This window comes from Galeopterus variegatus, unplaced genomic scaffold, assembly GCF_000696425.1.
Source record: "Galeopterus variegatus unplaced genomic scaffold, G_variegatus-3.0.2 Scaffold1730, whole genome shotgun sequence".
Classification (NCBI taxonomy): domain Eukaryota; kingdom Metazoa; phylum Chordata; class Mammalia; order Dermoptera; family Cynocephalidae; genus Galeopterus; species Galeopterus variegatus.
In genome coordinates this window covers 186,802-205,998 of record NW_007727841.1, presented here as the reverse complement: position 1 = coordinate 205,998, position 19,197 = coordinate 186,802, and the positions used below count along the sequence as shown (strand labels likewise).

The 19,197-nt window shown below is 38.8% G+C and overlaps 1 protein-coding gene across 6 annotated transcripts in view; it reads left to right on the top strand.

The window, feature by feature from the left end:
- ENPP2 (ectonucleotide pyrophosphatase/phosphodiesterase 2) overlaps positions 1–19,197 on the top strand; it is a 104,201-nt gene that overhangs the window by 69,609 nt on the left and 15,395 nt on the right. For 4 of the 6 annotated variants that reach the window (XM_008578619.1, XM_008578620.1, XM_008578617.1 and 1 more), the window contains 7 exons: positions 2,132–2,257; positions 5,460–5,491; positions 6,194–6,321; positions 9,436–9,523; positions 9,686–9,773; positions 10,887–11,071; positions 13,518–13,569. In XM_008578619.1, the coding sequence (XP_008576841.1) occupies positions 2,132–2,257; positions 5,460–5,491; positions 6,194–6,321; positions 9,436–9,523; positions 9,686–9,773; positions 10,887–11,071; positions 13,518–13,569 (699 nt within the window). The remainder of the gene's footprint in view (positions 1–2,131; positions 2,258–5,459; positions 5,492–6,193; positions 6,322–9,435; positions 9,524–9,685; positions 9,774–10,886; positions 11,072–13,517; positions 13,570–19,197) is intronic. The other 2 variants (XM_008578621.1, XM_008578618.1) reach the window with 1 other exon arrangement.

Below are 19,197 nucleotides of genomic sequence, written 5' to 3'. Positions count from 1 at the left end.
CGCGGAAGCATTGTCAAGGTCATGGTTAGATTAAAACCTTGTCTTGTCAGTGTGTGGGCTTCCGAGATAAGTAGATCCATTTGATTTGGGGAAGCCACAGCGTCTGTTTCTTAAAAGGTAGTGTGGTCTAGTGTTTCAGGACATGGTGTTTGGAGTCAAAATGATTTTCAATGGAGTTCAGTTCCACTATGCCACTTAAGAGCCATGTGACACTGTACATGTTATGTGGCCTCTTCAGGTCTCAGCTTTCTCACCTGTAAAATGAGAACACTAACACCACCTATGCAAAATTGGTCGGGAGGGTGAATGGTTAGGATGCTTGACAAGCACCGAACACAGTTCTGATGGTCTTTGAAAGCAAGGGAGATTATTCACCATTGGGGTGGCATCAGTGACTTCCTAGAAATGTAGCAAATAAAAGATCTTTTCAGCCTTCCATTAATATATATTTGGAGACTTTCCCTTCCTGGGCTAACATTGAACTAGAACATAGTAGCTGTTTATTGTTTTTATTTTTCTTCCTGAGAGTTTAAATGTTGAAAGGCAAGATGCATAACCCTTGTGCTATGTTTGTATATGTTGTTTTTCTCTCTTTTCATTCCAATTTGTATTGGGGGATAAAAAAAGAGAGATCTGGATCTGGGATCCCAGGAGGTGATAAAAATTTGAATATTACCAGGTCCAGGCCACTCTGGGTTATATTTCTTTATTCTAAAACCTCAGGGTATCCTTTACAGAATCGCTTCCTTTTCCTCTTAGAGAATATTCTTATATTGGATTATGCAAAGCAATTTATTAAGCTTCCATAGTTCCATGTCATCTCATAAATTCCAAAAATGACAGTAAGATTTCTACTAGCCTCCATAGTCTATGATTCTAAGATTTAAGATTGTTTTTGTTTTTATTCTTTAAAATATTGATCAAGAAATTTTCCTTGACATACACAATGGAATATTACTCAGCCATACAAAACAATGAAATTCTGCCCTTTACAGCAACATGGATGAGCTTGGAGAAAATTATGTTAAGTGAAAACAGCCAGGCAAAGAAAGAGAAATACTGCATGTCTTCACTCATAAGTGGGAGCTAAAAAATAAATAAAAGGAAAGAAAGAAAGAAAAAAAGAAAGATCACGGTAATACATTGAACTTTCAGAAGGAGAGAACAGAACTGAGGCTATTAGAGGTGGGACAGGAGGAGGGTTAATGGACACAAAGAATGATTATGTTTTGTAATGATGAATTTGCTAATTATCCTGATTCGATCATCACATATTGTACCCAAGTACTGATAGTGAACTCTGTACCCCCCAAGTATGTATAACCAATTATGTTTCAATAAAAAAGATAAAGACCCCTTGGTGGGGTCAGAAAGTAAGTCTTGGGGTGAGGGAGTAATATTCGTTGGTTAAAAAAATTCCCTACCTAGACCCTTTCTTCCTAGTTGCTAGCTTTCAGTTCTGACTAATTACATTGTTTATAACTTGTTTTCAGCATTATTTTGTTTTTCAGTTTGGGTGGTCATTGGAGTTGACATGTTTCTTTCTCATCTCTTGTAGCCAATATTGTTTTGTCAGTAACATCCAAGGCCACCAGAGGAGACAGAGTTAGGACTGGTGATTATGCACTCAAGACAGGAGATATATTAGAGAGTTGGCAAATGACATTTTATAAAAGAGACAGAATTGTATATTCCGGTTTTTATACCACCCCCAGCTGGAAAGAGTTTTGAAGCAATCTAGCATTTCTTTCTTTCTTTTTTTTTTTTTTTTAAAGAATAGATCTTTTTCATAAGCACTGTGTAAATTTTTTTTTTAAATCATGGTTATGGTACTTCCTTTGTCTTGCTGTTCTGGCTGAATGACTTGAAATGATAATTGAAATGATGTATTTTCAACCTTCTAGTGCTTGCTAGATGATATGGATAAATCAAAGTCTACTGAAAAGATTATAATAGGAAGCATTAAAAAATTTAAAATCAGTTTAGGAAATCTCAGAAGCGAGGGCTCCTCCCACGAAGTTGTTAAAAACTAATTAAAGAGATGCCTGGATGTTATCTTTAGTGTCTGTTTAAGATTTTAATTTTAAGATTGCCTGAAAATATTTGTATTTTTTTTCTCCTCTCCCCATAGGAATGGAAGATGTCACATGTGATAGAACTGAATTCTTGAGCAATTACCTGACTAATGTGGATGATATTACCTTAGTGCCTGGAACCCTAGGAAGAATTCGACCCAAATTTAGCAATAATGCTAAATGTGAGTTGATCCTTAAAATACTAAGTTGTTAGAATGAGAATACAGTGGAGTAGGTAAGGGCTTGTTCTCTGAAGCTAAAATACTTGGGTAGAAATCTTAGCTCTGCTACTGCTTAGCTGAGTGACCTTGAATAAGTCATTTAAACTCTAATCCTCAGTTTTTTTGTGTGTGTGTGAAAAATGTGGATGATAAATGACAGTTGCTATCTCATAGGGTTATTGTGGAAATTAATCTATGTATATTACTTAGAGTGGTTCCTGGCACATAGTAGCATTATATAAATATTTGCTCTTGTTTTTGTTATGTGGAAATGGCACTTAATTTGAGGCGTGTTTATAACCAAAAACTTCTGTTTACAAGAGAAGGAGTTTTCGATAAGAAGTTCAGACTAGCTCTTTAGCTGACACTAGAAAGTCTGTGGCATGGTTGGCAGAACCACATTCAGACAATGAAAATTCCTAGGAGCTTTGTTGAAGGGGGCTCTTTCCCTTTGTAAAAGTAATTGGCAGAATCCAGGAGGAAACAATATTAAGCCTTCTGGAAGTGACAGCTGTTCTGAAAGATGAGAAATAAAATAAGCATAAATAATCTCGTCACATATTTTACTCGTACATATTCAGGTTATGATATGCCACTGATAAAAACTTTAATTTGTGGACTAAAATTTTTAGATGCTGCTCACCTAACTTTTGAGAAGTCCATAGTTCTATTGGAGACATGCTGCATTTTGGAAAAAAAAGTCATTTAGAGTTTTTAGCCTTGGGAATAAGAAACCATTGATGCCAAGCTTAAAGCTTTGGAAAATTAAGTTTTTTTTCCAAATTATGTTCATGAGTCAACACAAATGGGAAACATTCCAAGGTCAGCTCCAGGCAATGTTGTGAAATAAACAACACTTCAGTGTTTCTGCCTTCTCTTTTCCATGCCCTCTCCTGTCTTCTGCGTCCTCCCTTCTCTGCTCGCTTGAGATAGGCAGGCCCTCACCACAGACTGCATGCAAGTCATTACGGTACCTCTTCATTTTAGAGTTTTCGTTTTAGGGCTTAGGCAAGAAAGATTTTGTCTATTTTGAGAAGTATTTGTGGCATTAGTAAATGTAATGAGGAGGTCGTCTTAGGGGCAAAAAAGCTTTCCTGGGGACCAATGGAATAATAGTTACTAATAATGAAATAGCTACTTTACAAAGCACTTTCACATGTGATTTCATTTTGCGAGAGACAGTAGAGGGGGTGATGAAGAACACAGACACTGGTGGCAGTTTGTCCGGGTTCAATCCTAGGACTCAGGTACTTACTGTGTGACATTGGCCAAGCTATTTAATCACTCTGTACCTCAGCTTCCTTAGTGGTAAAGTAAGGTTTGCTGGGGAGATGAAATGAGAGGTTATGTATATGTAACTTAGATTAGTATTTAGTATTTAGCTATACAAATATTAGTTATGACAATGATGTCTTGGTCCCATCACTATTTCAGCTGGATATATACACAATCTTAGTTAATTCTTCCAGTAGCCCTGTGCCAAAGTGTTACCATCCTCTTTACAGACAGGCAGGGAGGGATGAAGGAACTGGCTTGGAAGATGACTGTTAGGAAGCAGCAGAGCTGGGATTTGAACCCAGATTTTCTGATTCTTCACCACCACTCTTTCCACACAGAAAGTGGGGACCGTTAGCATGGAAGGACTGAGTACTTCAGAATGGAAGGATTGGTGTCCCAAACATGAACTCAGTCATTTATTTCCTAGCAAAACTCTGGCGTTTATCTGAGTGCAAGATTGTCCCATGCTATTTCTTTCTGTTTGTTATCAAAGAAGATAAACTTACTGTGTTTGGTCCCTTTGAGGTCTATGGTCAATGAGGGCAAAGAGCATAGAGGTTCAAGGCATGGCTTGCTCAGTCTGATTGCTTGAGTCCCAGTGTGTAGGCTCCTCCACTTTTTAGCATCGACCTCCCCCAGGGTTGTTGTGAATGACCAGAGAGAAAGTGCTTGCAAAGCTCTTATAGAGAAACAGGCACATGGTATGGACTCTGCTTGTGTTAACTAGTATTGTTATCATTATTTTTCATTTTCTTTCCACGAAAAGATGCAAATAAAATTTAACCCAATTTAAATAGAATGAAATCCACATTCTAGCTTTGCATTGCATAGCTTTAGAACTAAGATTCTGGAAATAGTCTTTGGAGTATGAATAGTTATACCCCAAGGCAAGCTTATTCATGTATTTTCAACAAATAGGAACAAGAATCTGTTAATATTTATTAATAAATATTTATTAGGTGCCTACTCTGCCCCAAGCCCTGGGGATATAGCAGCAAATGATACAGACAAGGCCTGTTCCACTGGCGTTTCTATTCCAGGGAGGGCTGCATCACGACAGTCGGTATCTCTTCAGAACACGGCTTTCCTTTTCTACTGATTCTATAATGACATCCTTAAGCAAATCTTTTGAAAAGAAAACAAAATCCAAACAACCTACAATCTCCTTTCTCTCCCTACACCCCCTCAAAATGGGACCTTCAGATAATATAATCCTGTCCACAGTTTGTGCACAGCCATCATTTACATAGTTTTGCTTTTAGCTAGTTCAGAGTACTGACTAAAATATCCTTCGTTTGCTGGTAGTGAAAATAGAGAAGTTATATACATGTGAGTGTCTATGGCTGGAGGGAGCAGGCCTCTGTATAATTAGACCCATGATACTACTAAAGAAACAAAACTCCCCTTAAAAAAATAACTCAATGGATTAGAAGATTCATCTTAAAGTGGATGATGACTTGTTACAAAGATCTGCAGATAAACAGAAAGTTACATTAATAGCTCCAAATGCCCAGTTTTGTTCCTGATATTATATTGCAAATAAACTAAGTCCATGCTCCAGAGCAATCATTTGGGGGAACTCGAAGAAGGAATTTACGTAGCAGCATCCTGGTGCCATGGGAGGAGAAATTGCCTTCCAGAAGAGGAGACCTGGACTTAGCAGGGCAGGTTGCTATAGGATTTGTACACTTGTTTACCTGCACTTCACTTACTGAAATATTAATTACTCACACACAATTATTTATCTTTTTAAAACAAAACACTCAGGTGATGGTCCTTCTAGGGGGTCAGGGGAGAAATAATTGAGTTTTTTGCTGCAAAGATGATTTCTTTTGGTGATTACTGTTATCTCTTTTGAAATCTTTCTCCTTCTCTCTTTGAACAGATGACCCTAAAGCCATTATTGCTAATCTCACGGTAAGTGCTGCAAGTTGTAGGGTTTCTGCCCGTGGAGCAGCTTTCACAAGCTCCTCGCCTATGTTTGCCTCTTGGTGGGGCGGGAGGAACATGCTACTCACTGCCTGCCATCCTGTCTATCTGTTTCCTGAGAGCTTTCAAAACTTCTGGCCTGTAGACAGCTGAACACTTGCTAATGTCTTGGCAATGATACAAACTGAGAATATTTGATTCTTTCATTAGAACTGAAAAGTATTCACTCATGATTTAACAAATCTTTACTTTCTCTGAAGCAGATCTGCCCACCACCCTGTTCCACTGTTCTCTGATCTAGGGTAGAGACCTTAAAAGTAGGAGTGTATAACCAGATAGGCCCAAACACGTGCATTCTTCCCTCCTGACCTTACCTCTCACCTCTTGAATGAAGCAATTGGAAAGGCCTTGGAAAATTGCTCCTAGTGATTTTCTCATGAGTCAGAAACATATCTTAGCAATTCCTAACTCCCCTCTGATAGCCTGCCATATCATCTCTAAAGTTATCTAATGCCTTTTGACCCTACTCATTTTCAGCGTGTATTATTTGATAGGGGATGACAAATTCCATTTATTCACTTATAAACCATTTGTTTGGCTTAAAACCTCCCTTAACATTCTAGAGAGAGAATACCTAGGACTTTTTCTAGAAGACATTCCATTTAAAATTCGATTCCATTTATATTTCAGTGTAAAAAACCAGATCAGCACTTTAAGCCGTACATGAAACAGCACCTTCCCAAACGTTTGCACTACGCCAACAACAGAAGGATTGAGGATATCCATTTACTGGTGGACCGCAGATGGCATGTCGCAAGGTAACTGTCCCTATTTCTCTTCACAACCACCTCTTTGGAAATTGGAAATACTTTAAGGTCCTTATTCATCATTAAAAGCAATTGCAGTTAGAAATCTCATTGTTTCCAAATACCGTATGTGCTACGTAAACAATAAGCGCTAAGACAATGCATCTCTGTTCTGAGTTTTAGCATCTCTGTATCTCTTTGTAGTCTCTCAGTGCATGTGTGTGTGTGTGTCTTTTATTTTTAAATTTATATTCTAACCTCTATTCATATCACTTGAGTAAATCAACAGTATCACTGGGGATTTGCCCTAGCATGCTGGGCTGATTTGGTCTTGGTAGATGAGACTTTCCCTGTAGTAATGTGTATAGGGGACTTCAGAAAATGTTGTTCATCTTAAAACCTCTGTTGTTGTGAACATGTTTTATGTTGCTTTAAATATTTCTGATGTTTGCCTTCTTTTGAAGTACAAAAGACTCCAATACTGACGAGACTATTCCTTGCTTTTGAATCTGGTACAGGACGTATTTGGAGGCTCTAACCACTTCCAAAGACTTAATCATTAGAGGTTTATCTGTTTTCACACAGACCTGGAAGCAGCCCCTTCCCGCTCACTCTTGCTCCAACTTTCTCCTTCAGAAAAGTGCCATGAATCAGTCTGTAGCGTAATTGAATAACTGCTACGTGTGCTCTAGCTAGGTACTCTCATCAAAGGTGAGAAGATGAGATGGTGTTGGTCCTTTAGGAGCCTGTATCAGTATGGAACACTTAGGCACGTGTGACAGATAAATAAATACAGTTGTCCCCCCTTATCTGCGGTTTTGCTTTTCACAGTTTCAGTTACCCACAGTCAACTGCAGTCCAAAAATATTAAGATATTTTGAGAGAGAGGGACAGAGAGAGGGCACATTCACCTAACTTTTATAACAATATATTGTTTTGTCTTTTTTTTGGTGGCTGGCTGGTACTGGGAACCAAACCCTTGACCTTGGTGTTACGAGGCCATGCTCTAACCAACTGAGCTAACTAGCCAGCCTGATTACAGTATGTTGTTAGTAATTATTTTATTTTATGATTAGCTATTATTAATTTCTTAATGTGCTCAACTTATAAATTAAACTTTATCATAGGTATGTGTATTAGTTCATTTTCTGTTGCTTATAATGGAATATCTGAAACTGGATAATAAAGAAATGAAATTCATTTCTTACAGTTTTGGAGGCTAGGAAAGCCAAAGAATAGGGAATACATCTGCTGAGGGCCTTCCTCTTGGTGGGGACTCTACAGAGTCCTGTGGCGACCAGAATATCACACAGCGAGAATGTCATGAGCAAGAGAGTTAATCTGCTCACTTGCTCCCATTATAAAGCCATCAGAAACACTCCCTTATAACCCACTAAGCCATTAACCCCTTACTCCATGAATGGATTAATCCATTTATGAGGTGCCAGTTCTCACAATACTTCTTAAAGGCACCACCTTTTAAATATCATAATTGGATTTTCCATCCTCTTAACACTGTTCCAATGGGGGTCAAGCTTCAGTGAATTCTTTGGAAGACATTTAGTCCATAGCAATATGTATGTATAGGAAAAGCATAGAAAATATAGGGTTCAGTACTATTCGTGGTTTTAGTTGTTCACTAGGGGTCTTGGAAAGTATGCCTGTAGATAAGTGGGGACTACTCTATCATACTGTAAGTGTCAGGGGCATAGATAGAGTTCAATATGTTGGATTAAGAAAATAGATGTATAAAGAACAGAAATTATTGAAATCATGTAGAATAGACACGGGGAATTCTTATGGAAGTGTTACAGAGATGTGGCTAAAATGGCTTGGCTGAGTATGTTCTTTGCAGGACCTTTTCTGTATGGGCAGCTTGGAAGAGAGTGCATACTTGGTAGGTTTATATGAAGAAAACATGGGAGGTGAGTAGAAGTTAAGTGAGAGATGAGGACAGTTGAGCAAATTAGTGTAGAACAAAGCCAGGCATTTTAATTAGCAGTAAATATTTTAAATTTAACTCTTGCATCATTGGGTTTTTATATGCACATATGTTACTATCCCAAGGCCAAAGTACTTTTCCTAAGGATGGAGACCCACATGTTAGATTTCTTTGTTTCCTCCAAGCACTTTACTTCAGTGCTATGTACTCTGTAGGTACTTAGGAAATATTTTTATTAATACACCTGAAATTTTGTGGAAAAGGGCCACATGACACTTATGCAAAAAGTGTCTTCCTGGGGCCGGCCCGGTGGTGCACTGCTACAGTGCGCCGCTTGAGAGCGCGACGGCGCTCCCACCGAGGGTTCGGATCCCACATACAGACCGGTTCCCCGCTCACTGGCTGAGTGAGGGGTGGACGCAGCACCGAGGGTTGCGATCCCGTTGCCGGTCCCGGTCCGGTATGGGTGCGACACTGAGGGTTGCGGTCCGTTGCCGGACACGAAAAAAGACAAAAAGAAAAAAAAAAAAAAAGTGTCTTCCTGCCACAAAAGGCAAGTTCAAATAGACTTAATGTTTAGAGAGCAATGTTTTTATTTTCTATTTCTAAATGGAGAAACCGTCCAGGTGAGGCCAAGCTTTGTTAGATATGAAACTATTACTGTAAATTGACCACTCAGTGTACTCTAGTTGTACTATACTTACAGGTAAATTTGTATGCAAACATTTGTATGGAATATAGATCTCCATTTATTGATTAAACATCACATATTGAAAAAGTGCCTACTGGGTCTTGGCATTGAGCCTAGTGAGGGGTATGTAGAAGTGAACCAGACAAACATGGTCCTAGAGTCAAGAATCTGACAGTCTCGGAGCTAGTGAAGCACATAGACAGATAGAACATCACCTGTGACAAGTGTCCTGCTCACTGTAGGCTCAAGGTATGATTAAGGCACCAGGACTTGTGTTCATAAGTCCCCATTTATTCTGGGGTGATTGTCAAAGCAAAAGCACTTGGAGAAATGAACAGAATAATCTATCCATCACTACAGGGATGATGCAATTAATAGAGACAAATAGGTTTCATAAGCCCCTTCTTGGAGATTCTATGTACCCTGAAATTGGCTTTTTATCAGAGTGATTTTGTGAGAAATTTTGGCTGATCATAAATTTGTTTCAATGTAGGAAACCTTTGGATGTTTATAAGAAACCATCAGGAAAATGTTTTTTCCAGGGAGACCATGGATTTGATAACAAGGTCAACAGCATGCAGGTATGATCACAGAGCTGCGAAGTGAGGTTGTGTTTTAGTGATTCTTTAGAAGAGATGAGGACGGTGGAGTGAGGGAAGTTGCAAGATCTTCATAAAAAGAGGAAGGGTTGCCACCCAATAGCAGTGATGTCTAATTATGTTTGTTTTCTTTTCTTTTGGAAGACCGTGTTTGTAGGTTATGGCCCATCATTTAAGTACAAGACTAAAGTGCCTCCATTTGAAAATATTGAGCTTTATAATGTTATGTGTGGTAAGTCACTTATTAATCAAAACTAATGAAATGATTTTAAGTTAACATAGGAGCTTCCCCAGTGTCAGAGAAAGAAATGAGGTGTCTATTTTCTGGGACCACCTCCTTCTTCATGCAAAAAAAATATTGTAACTTACCCACTGGTTCAAAGGACAGAATATCATTCCTTTCTAAGGCTTCTTTGTCTTCCTTCCACAGTTGACTAATGGGGAGTTTTCATAGTGTTGCTGTTGGCAGCCTCTGGCTGATCCAACATAGCATTACAGTGTGACACCGCTGGTCAGGGACCCGATGAAGCAAGAGTTCCGCACAGAGCTTTCTCCCACCTCCATCTCTTGCATTGCAGCCCAGTTAAAATTTTGCCAGCTTGCATCCTGGCCAGCTATTTATATGCTCCTAATTATTTTTCTTCCTTGAGCGTCTAGTTGCCGAATGAGGACAACTTTTCCTATTTAGTAAGGGAGTGCCAGTCTGGTGGTTAGAGGGGGAGTTGGCGAGTCGGGTCTCCTGGGTTCTTTTCCCATCTTGGCTGCGAGCTCTCCCTGGTCCTGCCTCTCAGGTTAGGCGAGTCACTGTGTGCCTGCTTGGCAACCATTTGCTTGCTATGAAATCTGCCTGTTCAGCTCACAGCGGTGCTTCAAGGCACATGGCCAAAGCCTCCTCTCATCCCCACACTTCTGTGAAGTACATTAGAGGGCACACTTGTGGTTATTTATTGATTATAAGTCCCATTTCAGAATTTGGGATTACAAAGTTGGAGAGAAGTACAGAAATGCAGTGGTACTGACATTGATAATCCTTGGGTTGTAGCTATCGTAGACAAAGGCAATAGCTAAGTGAGGCCCCATTCCTTCACACTTTCTTTTTGGGAATATCTCTATTCATGGTCAAGCAATGAACGTGGCTATTTCAGAAAGCTGTGGCAAGACATGGTCAGGCCAGGATGGTTCAGGAGGTAAGAAGGGAGTGCCCGACATCTAAATTTGGTTTTATCCAATTCCAATTTGTGTTCAGAGTTTTGAGACCCTTGGAAAGTGAAAGGTTTTGATTGTTACCATGTCTCATTAAAAGACATTCAAGAAGCACCTGGCTCTTTTTCTTTCTTTTTATCAGATCTTCTGGGATTGAAGCCAGCTCCTAATAATGGGACTCATGGAAGTTTGAATCATCTCCTACGTACCATCACCTTCAGGCCAACCATGCCAGAGGAAGTTACCAGACCCAGTTACCCAGGGATTATGTACCTTCAGTCTGATTTTGACCTGGGCTGTACCTGTGATGATAAGGTAGAGCCAAAGGTAGAAATAATCTTTATGCTTATCATAGAGGAGCTTGTTGAGTATATAATAGTGCTGTCCAATAGAACTTTCTGTGATGATAGAAATGGTCTATAATCTGTGCTGTCCAAAATGGAAGCCAATGGCTTGAGTGACTGAAGAAGTAAATTTTAAATTTAATTATTTTAACTGTAAAAAGCTATATGTGGCTCATGGCTACTCTACTGGACAACAGAGGTATAGAGAATGAAGGGCCAAAAGTAGAATTCATGATGCTATTCTGTGGAGTCACAATTCCCAACCTAAAGCTTTCTCTCTCTCTCTTTTTTATCACATGTTGATCAGGAATGGTTCCAACAGGAAACAAGTGGCCTTAGTTCTATTTAGTGAGAGAGCTATTTACAAAGGCTGGACAGAGTGGGTAGAGGTCAGTGAGGAATGGTGAGGTGCCCTGGGCTAGCAGGACACCCTCTAAGGCCTGAAGGTTGAGGAGCGTGTTGCTAGAAGATGGAGAGAGAGCTGGATAGGAAGGAACTATCGTATTTGGTAGATGAGTGCAGCTGATATTCTACAACCTGGTAGGGAGGGATCTGGGGGTGGGGGTATTACCGTCGTCTCTCTCCCCTACTCCCCTGCAGGTGTCCCTTATTGGTGGAGCTCAACAAGAAATCACAGAGCAAGTTTGCTCTCTGATGCAGTCCTTAGAGGTTAGCCTCCCAGGACAAAGAGCAGGCTGGGGAGGGAAGGGTGCAACATGGAGGGGTGGTGGTGCGGTGCACAGCCTGCCCAGCACACCATGTTTGGATGGTTATTGAATGCAAAACAGTCTACAGGTATTAAGCAATAATTCACTTATTGAATATTATACTGATCAAAGACCTTTATAGCTGCCAATCAATGCTTCTGATAGCAAGAAGTAATCAGTGCTACCACATGGAGCTGATGTGATGCCAACCCAAGGATATCTGATATTTTTGCATGTGTGGTTTTATATGAGTAAATGTGTGATTTTTTTTATTAGGCCTCAGAAAAATGGAAAATAATTCTCCTATGACCCTATCCCTTTCCCTACCACTTGCTACCTTCCAGGACTCCTAGGGGCCTGGGAGCCACCGTTTGGGAGGCTCACCACTGGAGGAATCCAGTTTGCTCTTCCTGTCCACTTCCCCAGTTTTTCCTCCTTCCCACTTTTGCTCCTATTAAGAACGGAGGAGACAGGGGATGCTCAGACCTCGGCTGCAGGAGTTGACGTGCCGAAGTCCACAGGAAGTGGTCCTGGGAAGTGGATCCCAAATAGAGTTTTGGAGGAATCTATTAGTTGTATCTTTTTCTCTGAATTGCCACTCTTCTGGAGAGCAAGAAACCTTTGGGATATCTTGTCTTAAGCTATTTAAGGAAATTCTGGATTGACTTTATTTTGTCTATGAGTTTCTCCAAAAGAATACCTTCTTTTTCTTATAAAATAAGTTCCAGACATACTGAAAATGTATAGAGATTTAAAAATGAATACCTCAGTAAACACATCATAAGAAAGAAAACATTGCAGATGCAATGAAAGCTCCAAGTGTCCCCCCAACCCCCCATCCTACTTCCTTTCTATTCGAAGGTAGCTAGTATCCTGAATACAATGTGTATACTTCCCATGTATGTCTCTGTGCTTTAACTCCATACATACGTAACTCTTATATATTAAGGAATCTTTACTATAGTTTCCTAAAATAACCTGTAGTATGGTTTTGCATATTATGATTTTTATAGACATGCTATTATACTATACGTATCCTGCAATTATTTTTGTTCATCATTATGTTTTTGAGATTTATGTGTATTGATTCATGATATTTTAGCTAACTCATTTTTACTACTAATAGTTAATGTTTAATTGTGTAAATATACCATAATTATTTTATTCACTTCTCTATTTGAGAATGTTCAGTAATTTTCAAATGTTAGCTCTTACAGTTAGTGCTACAAATGTCTTCTTGTGTGCATATGCTAGAGTGTCTTTAGGATATGTAGTGAAGGTAGAATTGCTGAACTATTACTTTTCAGAATTGCTGAGTCATTGCTTTTTACTTTGGAAAAAATGATTTCATAAATTAATTTGGGAATCACTTTAGTGTATCTAGGGATTAATCTGAAATATTGAGGTACTATTCTAATTAATTCTAATATGTTAACAAATAATCATCACTACCAACCAGGGTACCATGATTATCCACAGTTTAAGGAAAGGAAACTGAGTCATGGAAGGACTAAAGAAGGTACTCACAGCCATAGAACCACTTGGAAGTAGAGTCTAGAGCGTCAGTTTGAGATAAAATAGTAATTTCTCAAAAGAGTTTATGATATTGATGGAGTTTAAGATACTCTTTTGAATTTATTAGAGTGTTAAGTAGAGAGAAGGGTGCAGGAAAGAACATTCCTGATTTGCTCTCTTTTTCTTTTCTGGTTTTCATACATGAAGAACAAATTGGATGAACTCAACAAACGCCTTCATACAAAAGGTTCTATAGAAGGTAAGGGGTTGATGGGAAAGACAATGAGATAAGTTTTGTTTCTAGTTTTCAAAAATTGAAGAGACTTCTTATTTACAGTATAAGCACAATATTTTTAAAAATTCAAATTTGTATTGCAACATGACTTTTATATCCATTTGGCAAAGGGTATTGGTTTATTCTATGCACACAAGATACCAGCTGTGTAACAGAAAAATTCCATTAGTTTTTTTTTTTTCCCTCAGTAGTTCTTCAGCTCTCTGAAAAACAGGCAATCCATTGTGTATTTGATGTATCAGAAGTTAAGGTGCTAATGGGAGCTCCTATAAAAAGAATCGTTGCCACAATTATAAATAATAGTTGCCGGTACCTATACTGAAGCTCACCTACCTGAGTAGGGAGTCAGTGTATATGTTGTCGTGGGGAGAGATACACAGAAGGAATCAAATCAGAACTTCCTCTTCATGTGAAGGATCATCTTGAGCCCTAAGTCATTTTCTTATTTTATGTACAATGATAATAAGCGTATTATATGACAAAAAAAAAAAAAAAAGAATCTCAGTGACTTGTGCCAAGAAAGATGCCTTCCTTGCTCACATTTCAGTGTGCTGACTGTAGGCCACGTGTGCATTCTTTATTCTGGAATCCAGGTGAAGGAAAAAAAAAAAAAAAAAGAAAAAAAAAAAAAAAAAAAGAATCTCAGTGACTTGTGCCAAGAAAGATGCCTTCCTTGCTCACATTTCAGTGTGCTGACTGTAGGCCACGTGTGCATTCTTTATTCTGGAATCCAGGTGAAGGAGTAGCCCCTCCCTGGGACATGCCCAGCTCATGGCAGCAGGAAAGGAGGAATGGCGGAAGTGCCTACTGCTTCTCAACGCTTCTGCTTGTGTGAGACATATGTTCACGGTTCACATTCAAAGCTGAGCACGTGATCCCAGTGGTGCAGGGAAGCACATTCTTTCCACAGGGACTCTATCTTGCAAGTCACATGGCAATGGGTGGGGGCGGGAAACAATTAGGAAGAGTCATAGTCTATCACACAAGTTCTTCCTTCCGATTGTGAAATTTCAGAAAATTAGGAGAAAGCAGAAGGGGATGGAAAGACTCTTACACTGATTACTACAGTAGATGAGATAGCATGTTATAACAGCACAGGAATGACTATTAAAAAGCAGATAGAACTCAAGCATAGCAGCCCCAAGTGTGCAGTGAAGATGCACATGGTCAAATTCTCCTGAGAGCGTCACTTGAGTTGTTAGCTTACATATGGTTCTGTTTATCACAGGCAATGTTTCCAATCTGATTAAGTAGAGGGTGAAGAAGCCAGTAGAAGATTTTATTTACTTGACTTATTTTCCCTCTTTATAAAGATCTGCATCTGCCTCCTCCTTCCTTTTCTGCATTCCCATCCTTCCCTTTCTCCCTTTGATCACAGAACACACAGAACCTTTGGCATTTAATTGGATGAACCCAGCTTTGAAGATAGAACTTTGTAGGTGGAAGGTACACAAATCCTTCACAAACTCTGCAAGTGATTTGAAATGTTTGACACACTTAACCTCTAGTGGAGGACTACAGTGTCATTATAATTAGAAAAATTAGAACTTGCCAAGGTCAAGGGATGGGGAGTCTCATGATTCAAGTTTCTAAAATATTCAATCACCAAGCCAGAGAAATAGTACTGAGATGCTACTCTTCCAAAAGTCACTAATGAAATTATTCATTACGATAACTCTAATAGACTCCCACGTTTTTGCTGATTCAAACTCTGGCTATTCATAGTACTAAAATATTTCTTTCTGAGAAAAACATCCCTGAATTTAGTTTGGTGGTGGTAGTGTGCTCATGTGACAAAACCAGACCCACAGCTCAGCATAAACAGTAGCCTCAAACTTCCCAGCATGAACATGAGAGGCATCTTCTCAGTGAACCACTGGCTGTCAGGGCTAGAAGGAGCTCCAGTTAGTGATGTCACCTCCCCATTGCTCTGCTCAGAGTTAAACACAAGTGTCTTATTTATGCCACTGACGTGTCTTTTTATACCACCGAAGCTTAAAGTTTATATGTTTTCGTGGAAATGGGCCCTCGGGGATTCATTCAACAAGCATTTGTCGAGTGTTTACCCTGGGCTGGCTGTGGTTTCTCTGGGACCACTGTGCCACTGATAGTTTCTAACCCACAGCTTCAAAATGATGGCTTAATGTGTTAGGGGAGAGTCACAGTAGCACATGCCATTGGTCTGCTCATGGCCCAGTGGGATTAGCCTTTAATGATACAAGAGAGACATTAAAAGTATTACATGAAATAAAAATAATGATATATTGTTGCCATTTTATGTGCAAAGCATTTCCTTGTTTAGATTCTGGAATATGTAGAAACTCAATATTCTCTCTTCTGTCTCTCTCTGTCTCTTTGTCTTTGTCTCTTTATGGTCTCTATCCCAGTCATTTCTTCACTTGCAATGTGACTTTTTCTTGGTCTGAGTTTTTTCAGGCCTATATGATGTCTCCTGTGTCATAAATCCAGTCTCTCATTTAAAATATTTAATGTCTGCTCCACTAGAGTAGAACCTTGTGATGCAAATCACTGTGTGTGTAAGCACATGTGTACGTTATGTCCAGAGTAATTGCTTTCCCTTTCTGGATATCTTCGAATTTGTTAAGCAGTTCGTAAACCTAAAGTTCTACACAAATGTAAAGTTATACTATTTTTGCTATTAGTTTTTTAAAACAGAGATGTGGGTAGTTGATATTTTTCAGAATAAGCCATGTGCTATTCACACCTCACCTGTAAAATTCGTATGTAGCCATTTTAATGAAATATGTTGTAAAATCACTCATGCATTTGAACAAAACACATGTGTAAAAACTGTATATTTCAGTAGTTGAAGTGACCCAGGGGATATTTGAAGTAAAAAAAGAGAGGTATATTAAATTAATCTTAGGTAATACTGTGCTATAAATGTTTTAGCTGTTATAGAATCAAGTTCTTTACAAAAATGAAGAAGAAAAATGTGATCTTCAAAAATAGCAATCTAAATTGCTTGCTAAAGCCTTAATATTTCTAGATATGTGGTAAATTCTGTATCTTAATTGCATGACAGTTATTGTTTCTGGATCACATGTACCTAACATCCTGGCAGACTTACTATGCAATGAAAACTCATTTCCTGTGGCATTAAATCAAGGGATGAATGAATGAACGAAATGGAAAAATTTAAATCTCTCATAGTAAGCAATTCTGGCACTATAGTCAGGTATAATTTTCACTGTAAGAATAATTGCACTATTTATTTTCACCATAGTCTTTTCTCTATTTACATTGCTATAAAAATGTTTTATATTTTCTTAGTTTAGCACTCATGTCTCTGTGAAAAAAGAAATTAAAAATCATTTTAACAACTGTATATATTTTTCTCCTTTTCACACATGATAAGTTAGTTTGGATAGAAAAATGACTTAAATGCTAGTGGTTCTTGTTGTAGCGAGAAATTGGTAAAGGGCTGCAAAAAACGACCACATTGCGTAAGGGTGAATATATTAATTATACTGATTTGGGCATCACATACTGCATACAGGTATTGATATTCAAGGCTATACCCCACATATATGTAAAATCAATTATGTTTCAATTAAAAAATTAATTTATTTTCTAGATTTAATAAAAATATGTATGTAGGCATGCACGTGTGTATATTCTTTATCTTACCTTGCAGAGCTGTGAAGTTTATTTTTTTTTATTATTATTATTATTTTTTCTTAAAAAGATGACCGGTAAGGGGATCTTAACCCTTGACTTGGTGTTGTCAGCACCACGCTCAGCCAGTGAGCAAACCGGCCATCCCTATATGGGATCCGAACCCGGGGCCTTGGTGTTACCAGCACCGCACTCTACCGAGTGAGCCACGGGCCGGCCCCTCTTGTTGACTTTAAAGCAGAATCCTGAATATGGCTAGAGAAGGAATCTCTGCTGTAGCCCTTTTCAATTCTGAAATGTTTCTCATTTTTGTTATTTCTTTGGAGATGTTAGTTGTGCTAAAGGAAGGAGATATACTCAGGTTTCTGTGTGTCTGTGTGTGTGTTTTGGGAAGACTTAGAAGAAATCAATACATAATATTATTGTTTATGACTTACAGTAGTATTCAAGATGAAGTTGATGGTAGACACTGAGTTTTAATAACCTTTACCTGCCAATATTCTTTGCTGAAGTTGAAGTAGAGCATGTGCCCTTCTCTAAGCCACTAGAACTACCACCACTGCAATGACATCTACTTTGGGTCAAGACTGAGCTAGGTGCTTTACATATTTTCCCTGTAAGGCTTTGGGAGGTTAAGTTACAAAACCACACAGTTATAAAGAGCTGACGTGAAATTTGACTACAGTTCTATATGACATTAGAGCCCATATGCTTTTGTCTGAAAACACTACATATTCTAAGAGTTGAAACAAGGAGAATATGTCAGGATAGAATCTTAGTGCATATCAGGGTTTAGAAGTTGCTTCTGAAATACTAGATGCTTTGATACAAACTACCGTCCTCCTTAATATTTCAGCAAGCATTACATGGGCAGAGCTAATACCCCGGAGTAATTGGATCTGTATTCTAACATGCCCTCAATTAGAATAACCCATTAGTCGGCATTTAACTGAAGGCTGCCCCAAAAGCTAAGGAGAATAATAATGGACCAGGAAACTTGAGGCCTGGATTCTGGGTGCTGCTATGCTGCTATGTAGATGAAGTATCTGTACAAATCATAAATCTTCATCACCTTCACCAATAAAATGGAGGTGACACTGATCTGCCCAGTCTATCTGTCAGGGCTGTACTAGGCAGGCCACGTGTAGAAAGCTAGTATTTAAAAAATAAAAAATCATCTGTTTATCAACCTGTGTCTACCAAGTAGATATTAAGAGATTGTCATTGTTGGAAATGAAGGGTACAGTGGTAAGTAAAACAGATAAAGGTCCTGTCCTCATAAAGTTATTGTTGATCATATTGATGATTTAGCCAGTTAATGAATTACAGCATAATGTTTTAAGGGCTGAGGTAAGAAAGAACAGGACACTACTAGAGGCACCGAATCGAATCCTAAAGGAGGTTGAAATGGCAGTAAATGAAAATAGGCACTTGGAAGGCATAGGAGGAGAAAGGATGCAGGAAAAGGAAAGAACTTTGGTAGAGATTTTGTGGTAACATTTAAGAGCATATTATTGTGGGAGTGAATTAAAAAAAAAAAAAAACAGAAAAGAGGAGAGATTTTCATGTGGTTCTAAAGTCAGCCAGCTAATCTGTGGGAATATGAATCAGGAAGCTGAGGAGGGAAAAGAAACACAAACTCAAGTCTGTGTGACCAAATTTTGGAAAACAAAAAGAATGAGTTCTGGGGAAGTCCACACCACTTAAAAAGAGTCGCCTCCCAGTGTTTTGCCAGATGTGGTAACTGGAGGAGAACCTTGTGTGTACCAAAAATGCTAGAGACACTCCTGTAAACAGGGAAGCGGGGCGTGGAATGAAGACTCTGTCTGAAAGTCCATCGAGTAGGAACCAAATGTGGGAAGACACGGGCTGTATTTGCTCCACATCGAGAAATCCCAGCAACATGTTGCAAAAGCAGAAGCTTGCGGGCTGGGCTCCAGGATCTTGAGATAA